Source organism: Neophocaena asiaeorientalis, unplaced genomic scaffold (genome assembly GCF_003031525.2).
Source record: "Neophocaena asiaeorientalis asiaeorientalis breed wild unplaced genomic scaffold, Neophocaena_asiaeorientalis_V1.1 scaffold59, whole genome shotgun sequence".
Taxonomy (NCBI): domain Eukaryota; kingdom Metazoa; phylum Chordata; class Mammalia; order Artiodactyla; family Phocoenidae; genus Neophocaena; species Neophocaena asiaeorientalis.
In genome coordinates this window covers 18,691,643-18,706,135 of record NW_020174268.1, presented here as the reverse complement: position 1 = coordinate 18,706,135, position 14,493 = coordinate 18,691,643, and the positions used below count along the sequence as shown (strand labels likewise).

The 14,493-nt window shown below is 57.0% G+C and overlaps 1 protein-coding gene across 1 annotated transcript; it reads right to left on the bottom strand.

Moving 5' to 3' along the window:
• Positions 1-6,440, bottom strand: CDX2 (caudal type homeobox 2). Its single transcript, XM_024755542.1, has 3 exons — positions 5,768-6,440; positions 2,112-2,257; positions 1-1,188 (listed from the first exon to the last, which is right to left on the bottom strand). Exons 1-3 carry the CDS (start codon positions 6,300-6,302, stop codon positions 958-960), a joined length of 912 nt encoding a protein of 303 aa, XP_024611310.1. The 5' UTR covers positions 6,303-6,440; the 3' UTR covers positions 1-957.
• Between the last annotated feature and the right edge of the window lie 8,053 nt (positions 6,441-14,493).

The following is a 14,493-nucleotide window of genomic DNA, read 5'->3' as shown; positions in this document are numbered from 1 at the left end:
TTTTTTCTTTTTAGAAAAAAAAATTCAACTGTGTTCAAATCCCCCCCCCCCCACTTCCCTTCACCGTATCACTTCTCTCCGCATGGATCCAGAAGGCTTTAAAAATGCTGGCTTGGATGTTACACAGACCAATAACCCAAACAGCAGCAACAACAACAAAAACTCCCCTTTTTCATCAGCCCCAAGATTGTGAAAATCACAGGAAGTCCAGGCTGGCTCTGGCATTTATAGCACTGACATACATTCAGCCCAGAGAAGCTCTGGTGACAGGCTTTCTAAACAAGGCCCTGTCTCGGGCCCCCTCGTCAGGCCTGGAGTCCAGTAACCTCCCCCTCACACCACACACTGCACATGCACCAGCCAAGCCTTTCCTGGCCTGGGAAGGGAAGAGAAGAAAGACAAAGACCTGGGGGTTCTGCACTCTTCAGTGGGTCCAGGTTTCCATCTCAGCCGCCTCTGGCTTCTGTGGTCTGAACCTTGCCTGCCCTTGAGGCAAGAGGGCCCAGCGGGTCCTTGGAGGGCAGTGAGTGGACAGCAGCCATCTTGACTCCATCCCTGGCGGTCCCCCGAGTCCCTCTGCCCCGTCAGCTCCAACCAGAGAGGCAACCTGCAGATTTTGAAGGCAAAGAGCTGAGGAAGGGGCTGAAAGGCTGGTCTGTTTAGCCAGTCCAGGCAGTGTTTCTGCCAGTACTAAAGGAAGTGCCGGTGGTCATTTCCCATCTCCTCAGTGGCAGAAAGAGTCAGACCAGAAAAAGTCAAAATCTGGGAGAACGTCTTCCTTGAGGCCTCCAACCGCACTTGTCTTTCCCCCAGGCCCCCATGTTTCCTTGGAGGGCTAGGTCGGTTGGTGAACGGTCGTGGGTGGGAGGGGAGGGGTCTTTCCTGAGGATTCTAGCAGAGTCCATGCTCCTCATGGCTCAGCCTGGAATTGCTCTGCTACCGCAGGCCACTTGTGGGTCACTGGGTGACAGTGGGGTTTAACACTCCCCCAGTCGGCCCCAGAACCCCAGGGACAGGACCAGGCACCGAGCCCTGCAGGGAAGACACGGGACTCAGGGGCTCCGGGACACTTCTCAGGGGACCTGGCTGCGGCTGGGGAGCCTGTGGCTGGGACGTTGGCGGCTGCTGCAGCTTTTTCTTGTTGATCTTCCTTTCCTTTGCTCTGCGGTTCTGAAACCAAATTTTAACCTGGAAATGGAAAGGCGGAGAGAAACAGAAGGTGGTGAAGCGGCTGCGAAGGAAAAAAGGGACAGTGTTCGGCACGAACACCAGTGTCCCCTTCTCCGGCCAAAGAAGTGCCCTCTGGACCTGAAGGATCCCAGCCCTTCACACAGCTTTTCATGGACTATCCCGTAATGGCCCGGCGCTGGAGTGCTTGTTGGAGCCCTTCCCAAGCCCAATTCAGACTCGAGAGAGAAGAGCTTCCCCCCTCCCTCCTCTTTCCCCAGGTTTCTTTCCAAAGCAACCTTTATCTACAACTTTACTGGAAAAGTTCAGAGTCTCAGAAGCAAGGAAAACAGAAACCGCCAGGCCCTTTTCACACCAAGCAAGAGGAGGCCAGGGCTGGATGTACTTCAAAATAACAACCTTTGGCCTCTCAGAGCTAAATTGAAATGTAATATTCCTCACCTTGGGGCTGAGAATGAGTTTTAATGTGGGGTTTCCTGACTGTGAATTTGACTTTTTTTTTTTTTTCTCCCAGACCACACAGAGCGTTCAGGAGCCAAGCCTCAACCCTCTAGTTTTCATGGGCAGGGATTGGGGTCTTATATTAATTTTTTTGCCCAGGTACCGTGCTGAGTACAGAGAGAGTAAGCCTTTAAGGCTTTATTGACCCAAATAGAATTCTGGATTAGACTATACTCAGTTTTTTCTTGTACCTCCCAGGTCCCCCAAAATAGAAAAAAAAAAAAAGTTCAACAATATATATATATTAAAAAAAGAAGACAACTGGAGGGGGGAAAAGTCTTTATAAAAAGCATCTGGAAGGAAAATGCTCTCCATCTTCTTGCTTTAATCTGCCCACAGAACTAGGTGGATCCTGGGGCCTGGCTTCTAACCCTCCTCACTGGACTCCCCCAGGTAATGACCAGGCCCTGGAGGGTTCCCACCTGCCTCTCGGAGAGCCCCAGCGTGGCGGCCAGCTCGGCTTTCCGCCGGATGGTGATGTAGCGACTGTAGTGAAACTCCTTCTCCAGCTCCAAACGCTGGTGGTCCGTGTACACGACTCGGTATTTGTCTTTCGTCCTGGTTTTCACTGTGGAGGAAGGCGAAGTTAGCACTGAGAACTGCAAGGCAGCCCATCAGTCATGGGTAATGACAAACCTCCCTAACCCAAGAGCCATTTCTCTTCCTCCACCGCCCTGGGGGGCCACGGTTTGGCTGGTTCCTGCTGAGTCTGACAAGACCCCCCCAGAGGGTCCTGGGGGGAGGGTATGGGGCTATTCGGGACAACTAAACTGGTCTTGGGATCAAGCAGTTTTTGAAAATTAAGAAAAAATTTAAATTCATATACGCAGAAGATAGCAGAACCCCACCACCGGTTTTGTAAACCAAATACAGTACCTGAGCTGGTGAGGCCCAGAGGAAAAGAGGGCAGGGCAGAGGCACCAGAGTCCTGGGAATATTCAGATTTCCAGGCCTACCAGGGATAGAAGCCTACCCTAAAAACAGCCGGCATTGTGGATATGTGTTGTTCGTGGTGGTGGTGGGGTGTTACTTTCTGTTTGTTTTATTAGAAGTGGGAAGGGGGTGCAGTAGCTGACGTGTTTCCTCAAGTCACCAGAAACACACACACACACACACACACACACACACTCACACACACGCACGCCCCAGTCCTATCTATCGGGTGGAAGGAATTCTGAGCCGGGGTCTGGTAGGCAGATAATCCTTCTCTCTGGGGACATTCTATACCTGGCCGAACGTGGTTTGGCATTTGGCACTCTTTCTTTTTTAATCCCCCATTTATTTCTGCTGCAAACCCTGCCAGAGCTATCCTGACCAGTGATCTATGCTCATTGCATTGAGTCAACATATTAAAACCTTGGATTGATTGTTTTACTGAAGGGCCTTGACAAACAGCGCGACCAAGTCGGAGCAGGCCGGAGCCTGGTGTCTCCACCAGGTCTGTCCCAGGTCAGCCCTCGGCAAAGCCCCGCTAAGGAGCTGTTCTCTCCCACTTGGCCTCAGGTCGGGGTCTTCTCCCAGCAGAACAGGTTCAATCGCCCTGTGCCCGGCGCTACAGTTAGATCTAAAGGGTCTGGGAGTTGCTCAGAGGTGTTTAATGCCCCGCAGGCCGACTTTGTTCAGGTAAAACCCTTTGCAAACCACAACAAAAGCGCCCTGGGAAGATACAGGCCGGATCAGAGGGAGCTCCCCCAAGCCGCTGAAAGGAGAACACTGCCCCAAACAATGCAGGACAAGGCGATCTTATCAAAGAAAAGCCCTTTCAATGCCTTAATAACAACCGCATTCTGTTTGAATTACCACTACTGAGCAAATGGCGGCGGGGCTTTCATCCCCCTCCCCGCCAGGCGCATTAACATCAACACCGCCAGCAGAAGCATTTGAATGCGCGCAGCAGCCCCGACCCTGCGCCCGCGAAGAAATTAAAGGGAACTGACACGTCCTGGGAGCCTGCGCTGCCGCCTCCAACCCACTCGAGCTGCCAGCGGTAATGGCCCCTTCGTACAGAGGAGCAAACTGAGAATCAGACTAGGTCACGCAGATAGTGTAAGGCGGGGCTGGCACCGGAGCCAGGTTGGAGCCACAAAGGACAACCTCCAGGGCTGGAGAGCCGGGCGCAAAGTTCTCCCAGCCGAACTCTCCAGCAGCGATAGTGGCCTTGAGGTACTTGGGAGCGGCTCTGGCCGTATCCCAGAGGGACCAGGGGACGCGGTGACCAGGACCCCTGTGCGCCCCGCGGCCAGCGCCCCAAGGGCCTTGGAGGCGCCCCGCACCCCCTGGGAACCAAGGCGGGGACTAGAAGAGGGGAGAGATGAGAGGGACTTGTCAGAATTCATTATTGACTGCGAAAGTCACCACCCTCTTTCCGGGCCCTAAAAGAGACAATGGCAGGGCTGGGAAGGTGTATATCAAAGCGGGCCGGGCGGAGTACCACCCCCCCTCGCCCCTTGACAGATGACACTCCGCAGAGGAGTCGGGCTCCGGCCCGCGGGCCGCGGTCTCCCCACATTAGCATCACAAGGGCGCCCGGCGCCGACTGCGGTCTTGCCACCTCGGCGCGGGACTTCACAGCGGCCTCTCATCTGCTGACCCCGCGGCCTGGGCTCCTGCGGCTCCCCTCCCTCTCCTCACCCCCACCCGCCCCTGCTCCGCGGTCACTCTCCCGGGACTGGCCAAGGGTCTCCCTTAGGCCTCCCCAGCCCCGCCGGCTGCGCCCCAGGCAGGTTCTGTGGCAAAGAGCCTTCCTCGGAGCGCGCTCTGTTTAGGCGAGGGCGCCTCCTCTTGGGGAAGGGACTCAGCCGAGGTTCCAGGTCGGCCCTGAGGCCTTCTCCCCGGGCCGCCGCATTTCCCACCTGGTCGGTCCTGGCATGTGCCCAGTGACGTAAAAACCGAGGCCCAGAGACAGCCTCCAACGGCTGCTCTGATTTATACGGCTGTAATTGGCTATAAACTTCTGCAAAGTGTCCATAACCTGCATGCGGGCCGGGCTGGGCCAGAAAGGAGGGAAGAGAAAAAAGCGGAAGTGCAGAAGGCTGGGAAAGACTTCGTGGAGTAAAAGGGACCCAACAGGACTCTCTCACCACACCTACTGAACTTCCTTCCCACCTTGACACACATTCCGACGCCAGAAGGGGCAGACCCGGAACCTACGAGCCACACACACACACACACACACACACACACACACACACACACACACACACACACACACACACACACACACACACACACACACACACACACACACACATGGGAGGAGACCCTGGAAAGGAGGGTTCCAGAGAAATGATCCGTGTCTGGAGCAGCGGCTGAATCTGCACCACGACTTCCTCTCCTTCTCCCTCTGCAGAAAGAAGGGGAGTCCCGGGGTGTCTTGTCCCAGCCCTCCGGCTTTTGATTGAAATAACCCCTTTGCAGATCAAAGGTTCAAAGACCCGGGCGCCCCCGCCTTCCCTACTTAGCTCCTGGGGCCAACACCTTCTTTCCAGCTTCAGCAGCTTTGCCGGGTCTCCCTACGCGCTGGAGCTCCGATGCCCAGAGTTGCCCCGAATGGGCAAATCTGGTCCCACGCGCAGCCTCGCCGCCCTCCTGGTCCCCAGACCACCACTCATCCCGAGTGGCCCGGACGGGCAAGGACGGCGTGCACAGACGGTCTAGAGCCCGGCCCGGGGGCGTTCCAGGGAAGCTGCGCACCGAGCGAGTGCGAGCGGCAGCAAGTGAGGAGGGCGATCCCGCTCCCGTGCAGCCGCGCTCCGCCGCCCTTCGCGGGACTCTCCCAAGAGTCTAAGGACGTTATGAATGAGGCACGGGAGGAAAGAGGAAGCGTCCTCTCTGTCCCACACTGAACACTGCTCGCGAGACCACAATAGTCACTCCCGACCCCAGCCAGCCCAGACGCAAGGGCCGGGGGCCGGGGGGGCCGGGGCCCCCAGACGTTGTCGCCCCGCCCCGCCCCCCTGGCGCGGAGTCCCCAGACCGCCCCGGACGCCGGTCCGCACAGGGCACCCGCCGCCCCGCAGCCGGAGGCCGAGGCCGCGCCTTCCCCGGGCGCCCGCCAGCAGGGCGCCGCCGCGCTTACCTTGGCTGCCGAGCGACGGCTGCGCGGGCTTCCGCATCCACTCGCACAGGTTCCGCCGCTGGCCGCCGGGGGACAACTGCTCGGCGGCGGCGGTGACGGCGGGCCCGGGGGGGCCGGGGGTGAGCGTCTGCAGCAAGCCCGAGGCGCAGGAGGGCGCGGCGGCCGGGTGGTGCGGGTGGTGGTGCGGATGGTGGTGCGGGTGGTAGTCGGCGGGGCTGCTGTAGCCCATGGCGGCGGCCGGGGAGCCCCCGTTGAGACCGTGGGCCACGGCGTTGGCGGCGGCCGCCGCGCCCCCCGGCGCGTAGCCGTTCCAGTCCTCGCGGAGCGGGGCGCCGTACGCGGGCGGCCAGGACGGTCCCGGGGACTGCGCGCTGTCCAAGTTCGCGGCGGCGGCGGCGGCCACATGGTAGCCGCCGTAGTCCGGGTACTGCGGGGGGCTGACGAAGTTCTGCGGGGCCAGGTTGAGGCCGCCGGAGTGGCGCACGGAGCTGGGATACATGCTCACGTCCTTGTCCAGGAGGTAGCTCACGTACATGGTGGCGAGGGCCCGACGGCAAACCTCACCATGCTGCCCGGGTACGGACGCGGGAGGCTGCCGGGGGCCGCTCTGGGGAAGGGGCGAGGGGGCGTAGGAGCGGCGGGCGGCTGCGCCCCGGCCTGCGGTGCTCCGCCGGCTCCTCGCGGCGCTTCTGCCTCTGAGGCGGTCCCTCCCTCTGGCCTGTCTCCTCCCTCCCTTCCTCCCTCCCTCCGTCTCTCTCTTTCTTCCTTCTTTCCTCCCACCTCCTTCCCACTGGGCTGCAGAGGAGGGGAAGACCCGCCACAGGCTGGCGTGCGGAGCCCCGGCCGGCGGCCTTACGTGATTAACGAGTGTTTACAAGACTCTATTAGTAATGACACAGACACCAATGGCTGGAGACGTCGAGGCGCAGCGTGCACCCGGCGCACAACCCCCCGAAACACGATTTGCATTTTAAAAGATAAGGGGGGGGGAGCTCGCGAGAGGGCAGCGACCCATCACAGCTAAATATTCAAACCTTTATTGTTAAGAGCTTCCTCTTTCCAACCTGGTGCACTTTAACCTCCAATCACAGGTTCAAAGAATGAAATCAAGAGACTTGCAAAAGAGAGGGGGAAAGAGCTATCTTGGTGGGTATCTGGGTTTAGAGACTAAGGAGTCGTGTTTCTGCATTTGCAGAGAAGGTGGGGGGTGGTCAAGAAGCTCCTTCCATCCCAAAGAGAAAAGAAAAGGGAAGCCATTGCTTTGATGACAACGTTTCTGGCCAACTCGGGAGGTGACGAGGCAAGCCAGGAGAAATGGGCCGGTTCCTTTCCGCTCTGCGCCCGTGGCCAGAACGACTGCGCGCCCCGAACAACTGTCACCTCTGATCATTTATTTTCTTCCCCAAGGAAACCGCTGGCCCTCCACACGAGATAAATTAAGACCCTAGCTGCAGGTTGCATCTCCGAGTTCGTCTCACATTTGGGATTCAAGTTAAAGCAATTAAATTTGTTTTAGATTTTTGTTGTTGTTGTTGATGTGGACCATCTTTAAAGTCTTTATTGAACTTGCTACAATACCGCTTCTGTCCCGTGTCCTGGTCTCTTGGCCGCGAGGCAGGTGGGATTCTCAGCTCCCCGACCAGGGATCGAACCCACCCACCCCCACTGGAAGGGGAATTCTCAACCACTGGACCGCCAGGGAAGTTCTTAAAGCAATTAGAAAATTTAAAAAGCATTTACATTCAAGATTCAAAAGTCTTAACTGCAAACCAAGAAAGGGGTGGTAGAAGTCAGGCTAGTGGAGGGCGGTAATGGAGGGGAGCAGGAGGGTTTTTGCTAGAGATCTGGTAACGTTCTGTTTCTTGAGCAGGGTGCTGGTGTGTTTGTTGTTGTAAGCAAGTTACAGTTATATGTTTATATAGTTAAATACATGGTTAAAAATCAAGGAACAGGGAGTCTAGAATTTCTGTTAATATGTACCTAGGTATTTATGTCATACATCATACCTATGGCTTAAAAACACTTTCTTATTTGCAAAGTAAAACATTTCTCCGGAGAAAATTGTTTTTCATCTTCAGGGGATGGGAAGGGAACCCCGGGGCATCATTAACGATTGCTCCTGAAAAGCCCCGAGTGGGGAAGGTTTGAGAAAGGATCCTGCTTGGTTTTTGAAGCGCTGTGTCCCAGGGGCAGGGGCTGGAAGTGGTGGCTCTGGGGAACTGTACTGCGCGGCCTGGCTCGGGGCCTCCCACGGCGGATAGGAGCGCAGGGCAACCAGACTTGCTCCCTCAGGCGCCCATCTCGGTTTGGCGACCTCGGGGAGCGGGCCGGCGGTCGCCGTCTGCCTTCTCTCCGAGCCCAGACGGCGCTGCCAGACTCGGATTTGAGAGTCGCAGCAGCCGGGGCGGCGGGCTGGGCAGGCTGGCTGGGTGGCTTTGAGCGCTCTGGGAACCAGCGGGGCGCAACCCCTCTCCTGCAGATCTGCCCTTGTCGCTTCTCACCGCCGAGCGTTCTCCGGCATTTGTCACTTCCTCTTGTCATTTCTGGAGCTCCTTCCAGTGTCCTTTATGTCCCTAGATCCTCTCACCTCCCTGGATCGGGAATAAAGCGGGTGTAGTCATCCTCTCCATTTTACAGATGACACCCACCCTGCCTCAGAGTACAGAGAAGCCAGGCCCAAGCAGGATCAGGTCCTGGGATCTCCTACTTGCTGGTGTCCCCCGTCCTCTGTGTTTCCTAAGGAAGAAGGTTAAAATTGGGGCGGAGGGGAGCGACCTGGCCACTCAACTGATGGAGACTGGAGCAGATCATCCCTGTGGGCCTCCGGGGCCTAGCCCGGGCAACTGGGTGTCATCAGACCTCTTGAGAAATAAAATAGGAAACAAATTGCAAACCCCAATACAGAATCCAAATCACTGAATGGGGAGGAGGGATGCAAGGGGGGTGGGCGTCTGCGGTCCTGATGGGGTGGGGATATGGGAGGTTAAGTGGTGGGCACTGCAGACTTTTGATCTAGCAAACATCTTCCTCCTCTTCCTGGGAGACACAATCCCTCTTCCGCCCCTCACAACCCCCTCCCAAGCCTACAGCTCTGGAAGCCAAGGCCCAGGCTTGAGCCTGTGTCTTCGGAATGTGGGCATTCTTTGGAACAATCACTTTATTGGGGACAGCCATCCCCTCCGCCCTGCGGTGGCCGCTTCCTGCGTTTTTATGGCCCGGCCGCCGGCCGCTGGCTAATTGTCCCGGTTTTCCAGCTGTGTCTCTGTGCTCTGCCCTGGAGAAAGTGCTCTGGCCTGCCTGCCCAAATGCTTTGGGAGCGGCCAGGGTTGATCTGTCCCCAGGGGTCACGCCAGACCCTGGAGCTGGCCAGATCTCAGTGAGGCCCACTCACTTGGGGGTGTGGGGTGTGAGGGCTGGAGAAAGGACACTGATTGGTTTCCTTCATGGAAAAATGGGCCCCCATGGCAGTAGCATGGTCCCACCCGTGGTCCTGGGCCCTGGGCTGTGGGTGAGGGAAAAGGAGGCAACAACAATGTCCTTGGACAAGCTCCTTGGAGTGGAAATGTCCCCTCAACTCTGGGTTGCCCTCTCAGCCAGGAGAGGACCCATCTAGGTCCCTGCAGGGGCAGGGTGGTGGGAACAGTCAGAGAGGGGTGGAAGGTGGCTGATGGGAAGGGAGCCAGCGTGTCTTTTCATCCCCACGGCTTAGCCTCTGACAGCTCTTTGTGACGTGCCTATCCTCTGGAAACCTGCGCTAGATGGGGGAGGGGAGGCAGCTCCTCCAGCCTCGGGGTGCAGGGGTGGGGGCCTGGAAGGATGCAGGTGCCACCTGCAGCAGGTCCCCCAGCGGAGACCCAAGGAGCGTGGTAGCTTTCTCAGAGCCTTTTGGCCCGAGCTGAGAACCACCTTGGACGGTCGTCCCCAACTCCACTGCTCAGGGCGCTGTTCCAGCCCGTACCTCCGTTTCCAGAGCAGCTTCAGTGAATTGCTCTGGAGAGAGGCAAACTTATTTGGGACGCTCGGGGGTGGGGTTGAGCTGGGGCTGAAGCTGTGACCCCACGGAGCCAGAGCCTGAGCAGGCTATTTAGGGCAGGAGAGGGTGGGGGGAAAGAGACCCAGGTAAATAAAGGGTCCGGAAGACTCCAGGGGCAGCCACCACTCGGGTTATCAAGAGGCCGTCCCTTTGTTACTGACAGTGTAGCGGCCCCTCCACATTCCTCGGAGAGGGTCGGAGCTTCCAGGAGCCCGGCCGCTGGCAAGGGCAGGGGCACCGAGGGGGGCGGGGGCAGGAGGCACCGGAAGGGGCGGGCTGCTCCTCCGGGCAGATGAGACACTCCTTGAATCCACAGATCATTGACAGGGCTCTCTCCCTGCTCAAAGGTCCCCAGTGTTTGCTCCAGCTTGGGGGACCCTGCTTTTCCCCATATTTGTGGCTTCTGGAACTGGGGCACCCGTGACCCTTGTAACCCTGATGGGGCAGGCTGTCTGTATCCACCTTAGCATGCAAGCCTACTTCCTGAAGCCCCTTTTAGGTCCAGGAAATTATCCAAATAACGCAGCCCTTGCAGACTGCCTCTCCTCCCCCACACAGGAAGCCTTCACCCGGCACTGACCTGAATTCCCAGGATCATTAAGGAAGAGTGAGAAGGAAGAGAGTGTTGTCTGATGAAATTGTTCACCTTGGCAGTCTACACTGATGTGGAAAAACGACTCAATCTCCACTTAATTTGGAGTCAGGGAGTTCTTGGGCCATCGCACTCAGTGGGCAACCCCCTCACACAAAGGAAGGCTCTATAATGGGTGGTTTGACCCCCACACACCCTGCCCTGCCACGCCAAAGCCCGCTCGGCTAACATCTCTGGGAAGGAAATCCATCACAGTGTCCTTTCTGTAGGCCTCCCCAGAGTCCACTGCCTGCTCAGCCCCGTCAGGTCACAAAGGAGCCAAACATGTTCGTCCTGAACAGCAGGGAGGGGCCGCAGCTGCCCACAGCTGTCCGGGCTTCATTCACAGGAGCAGATGTGTTTCCACCCAGTGGAGTCAAGAATGTTTTCCCCCAAGCAAACTGAGTCTCTCTACCGGAGGAAAAGTCCCTGAAATTGTGGCAGGTTATTGGTGGACTAGAGTTTTAACACTCAGGGTGCAGGACAGAGGAGAAAACAGCAAGCTTTCTCATGCAGGGCAAGGAACACATTTTTTTTTTCTCCCCTCAAAGCCAGGAGGTTTGGAAAATAAAAAGCCTCAGGAAAGGGGCTGATATTTGGGTGCAGAACTCTGGTTTTGCTCACTGGCTGAAAGTTATGTGAATACGTGGTGGTTTTTTTTTTCTTTCCCCCCCTAAAATCAGTCTCTGGACACAGTGTGGGTGTTGTGTAACACACTCTACTTCTGTGTGATGAGCACAGAGCATGATTTAGAGCCCTGAGACAGAGCACTTGGGATCTCACCCCAGAGGGAAACCCTGATGCTGGGGAGGAGAGGCCCCCAGGCCAGCAACACCTAAATGGTCTCACGTGGCTTTGACGTGGAGTTACCGTTTGTTCACTCCCCAATGTCTCGTGCCTAGAGTGACCTTTGTTTGTCATATGAAAATATGTTCCTAGGAGCCCCTACGCAGTAGGTTTTATGTGGCTAAAGGAAGTGGCTCAGATAAAGGTTCAGCTCTCCTTGAGTCACTGAGCCCATTGGGAAGTTACTCTCCCAAGAGGGGGGACAGAGGACTTAGTGTCTGTAGCCCTTCCATTTCACAAAAGAGAACTCTGAGGCCCAGAGAGGTTGGGTGACGTTCCCAAGGCCACACAGCTAGCTGTCCCAGTCACGACCCTTAAGTGAGCTACTATAGGGGCACTCTTTGTTAAGTCAGAGCACTCTGTAAAGATGTAGATTACTACAGGGCTGCTGGTGCCACCCTAGAAACACTGCCTTCTAAACCCCAAACCAACTGGCCTCCTTGCCGGAACCCAGACTCCCCACCACTCACACCAAAGAGTCGCAGAACAAGGAGGTTCAGCTGTTGTGACACCTCTGACTGCTTGCTTTCGGCGTCCTATTTATTTCTCCCTTTCACAGGCACCTGCTAACTGCGGTTTATTCGTTTATTGAATGGTGAGTTTTCCATTGATTACATCCACATTTTTCTCCAACTGCCAACGAAGGTATCCATCCACTCCAGTCCCACAGTAAATACTTTCTGAAAAAGAGCTCGTCTTTATTTTTGAATCGGAACCTGTATCCTGTGGCTGAACTCTGGCAATGTGTCAAATTTAAAATGACGAAAGGTTATGCCAAGAATTGGGCTGTCTTTCTTCCCGCACCCGTGTCCGTGCACATCTTTGGACACCCAGACCCTAAAGCGTACCTGTCTGGGTGACGAAAAGGAGGCCCCCACTCAGTTACCCGGTAACATAGGTGAGTGGGACTGAGCTCCGGAATTCCCAGCGGGGACGCTCGCCGGGGGGCGCCCCCTGCTCGCCGGCTGGCCCGGACATTTTAAGGGGGAGTGAAAGTCGGCGAAGCAGCCCCCCATCTCGGAAGGCAGCGTGCGTGGAGGGGTTGAAAGGAGCTGAAATCAGCTCCTTGCTCTCCAACTTTTCTTAGAGTTGCCTTCGTGCTTTCATAACGAATTAGTAAGTAAAAGTATTAATTATTCACCCTGGAATCCACACCACCGCTTCTGCGCCCCCTCCCCCGACATCTCTGGGCGCGCTCCGGGCCACCCCGCCGCCCAGGCTGGCGCGCACGCTGAGGTCCGAGTCCGCGGTCGCGGTCCCCGCTCGTCGGGGTTTGTCTCCCGCGTCCTGCGCATCGGAGCGCGGAAACCAGAAGACGTCTCCGAGGCCGGCACAAGCCCAGGACGAGTCACTGTTTGAGCAAAGATAGGGCGGGAAACAAACTGCCCTGCCAGATCTCGGCAGCCTCAGGTTACCCGCCTGCAGGAGGGCCGGCCTGGCCTCTCTGCTCCTACCGAGAAGAAAGCAGCAGCCCCCGGGGGCTTTTGCCGGGGTCTTCCCCGCCGGCGCCCACGTCTGCGTCCCGCGCCCTCCCGCCCGCGCGGCTGCGAGCGCTCGGGGCTTTGGAAGAGGCACTCCCCCTTCTCCCCCAGATCCTTTGAAGGGGCGGGTCTAGCGTCTTCCCCCACCCGGATCCCCTCCTGCAGAAATAAACAATTTCACCGACAAGCTTTGAGCCCTTGAAAGGTAACCGTGTAACTGGAGACACAGATCGTGCCTTGAGAGGGCCAGATCACATCCCCTCTCGTTCTAAAAATACGGCTGAGAATCTTGCCTTGGGGAGCCCTGCCTATCTTAGCTTGAGCATATTCACATAAAGAGCTCAGACTCTGCATTTTGGGCTCCATCTGTCTGAGAGCTGGACTCACCCCAGGGCTGGGCAAGGTACCTTCAATATAGTGTATTATTCTCAGTCTCAGGCCCAGCCCTTGGCGCTTGTATCCTGGACCAGAAAACCCTCTTCGCCAAGCAGCAGGTTTCTTGCATGTGTCAGGAAAGCCCCCAAGTCACCCTGGCTGGAGGGAGGTCAGCGTCTAGCCCCAGGCCCAAGGGCCCCAACTTTGCCTCCAGGTCCTTTGTGATGTGCACCTGGTGCTCCTACATCCAGAGCGCTCTGGCACCCGCCCGCCCTTGGCAGGGGAGGCCCTGGAGTTGTTCTACAGGTTCGGTGGGGTCACAGCTCACTTCCTGGCTCCCCTACCTACCACGCTGACCAGCCTCTGGCCTTCACCCTCACCACTAGTGGGCAACGTCTGTAAGATGGCAAAGGGGAGTGGGTTTCCGTGATTAAAATCCCTGTCCTACCACAGTGGCTTCTCTCTGTGGAATTCAGCCCCCAACCAAGGGTGCGGCCACACCACTTTTTATGGAAAGGTTTTCTTGCTGCTGTGTCCCTCAGACCTGGGCTGGTCACTAATGGAGGTTCTTGTCTTCAAAAGGGCCAGCTCTGCCTCCACGTCTTACCCCGTCTGCGGTGAGGAGGACGGTATGGCTTGTTTCTCCTTTGCCAACAGAAGCCTACAGAGTATTTGTCGGGGTTCGTTAGACCTCCCAGTGCAAATGGCTGTCTGGCTGGGGGGTGGGAGAGAAACGTGATGGGCTCCTCCTATGTGAGTGGACTTTCTGGCCACCAGTGCAGAGCTGCCCAGTCTGGCCTCCTTTGGCCAGAAAGCTTTCTATGGACACAGATCTTCCCTCATCAACCGCTTTATCAGTGCTATAGGGTCCCATCTTCATGGGGGGAGGTGCGGATATCCAGCACTACTCAATGAGTGTTATTCAATTATTTTAAAAATTATGTTTAATGACTTATGGTTTCCAGGGACTCTGACAAACCAGCTCTCCTGGGCCCACCCCCGGGAGAGACGGGAGGCCGCTGGCCCTGACCTTCAGGCCCGTCCATCCTAGAGAGCCCCGCTCCCAGCCTTCTCTGCTCCACGGGGCGCCTCCGCAATACCGGCCCCTGCGGGGCTCTCTCCTGCCCGCCGTCCCCCCGCACGCTGCTTCCCCAGCGCTTTGCTGTCCCAGCTCTGGCTCCCGTTCGTGTCCCAGAGCCAGAGAGGTGCTTCCACTCACATGTAAATGTTGCGTGCAGCAACTAAGGTGGGAGAAGAAAAAAGAAACAGACAAACCGCTGCGGAATAAAAGCTTCCTTTTCCGTCCGTTTTGCTTTGCGCCTGGGGTTTGGCAGGAGAGGGTGGGGAGCCAGAGAGAGCT

Coding starts and splice junctions, on each gene's coding strand:
- CDX2 (XM_024755542.1), bottom strand. CDS start 6,302: ATGTACGTGAGCTACCTCCTGGACAAGGACGTGAGCATGTATCCCAGC. Junction 2,258..5,767: donor GCCGTCGCTCGGCAGCCAAG/GTAAGCGCGGCG, acceptor CTTCCTCCACAG/TGAAAACCAGGACGAAAGAC. Junction 1,189..2,111: donor TGGGGCTCTCCGAGAGGCAG/GTGGGAACCCTC, acceptor TTCCATTTCCAG/GTTAAAATTTGGTTTCAGAA.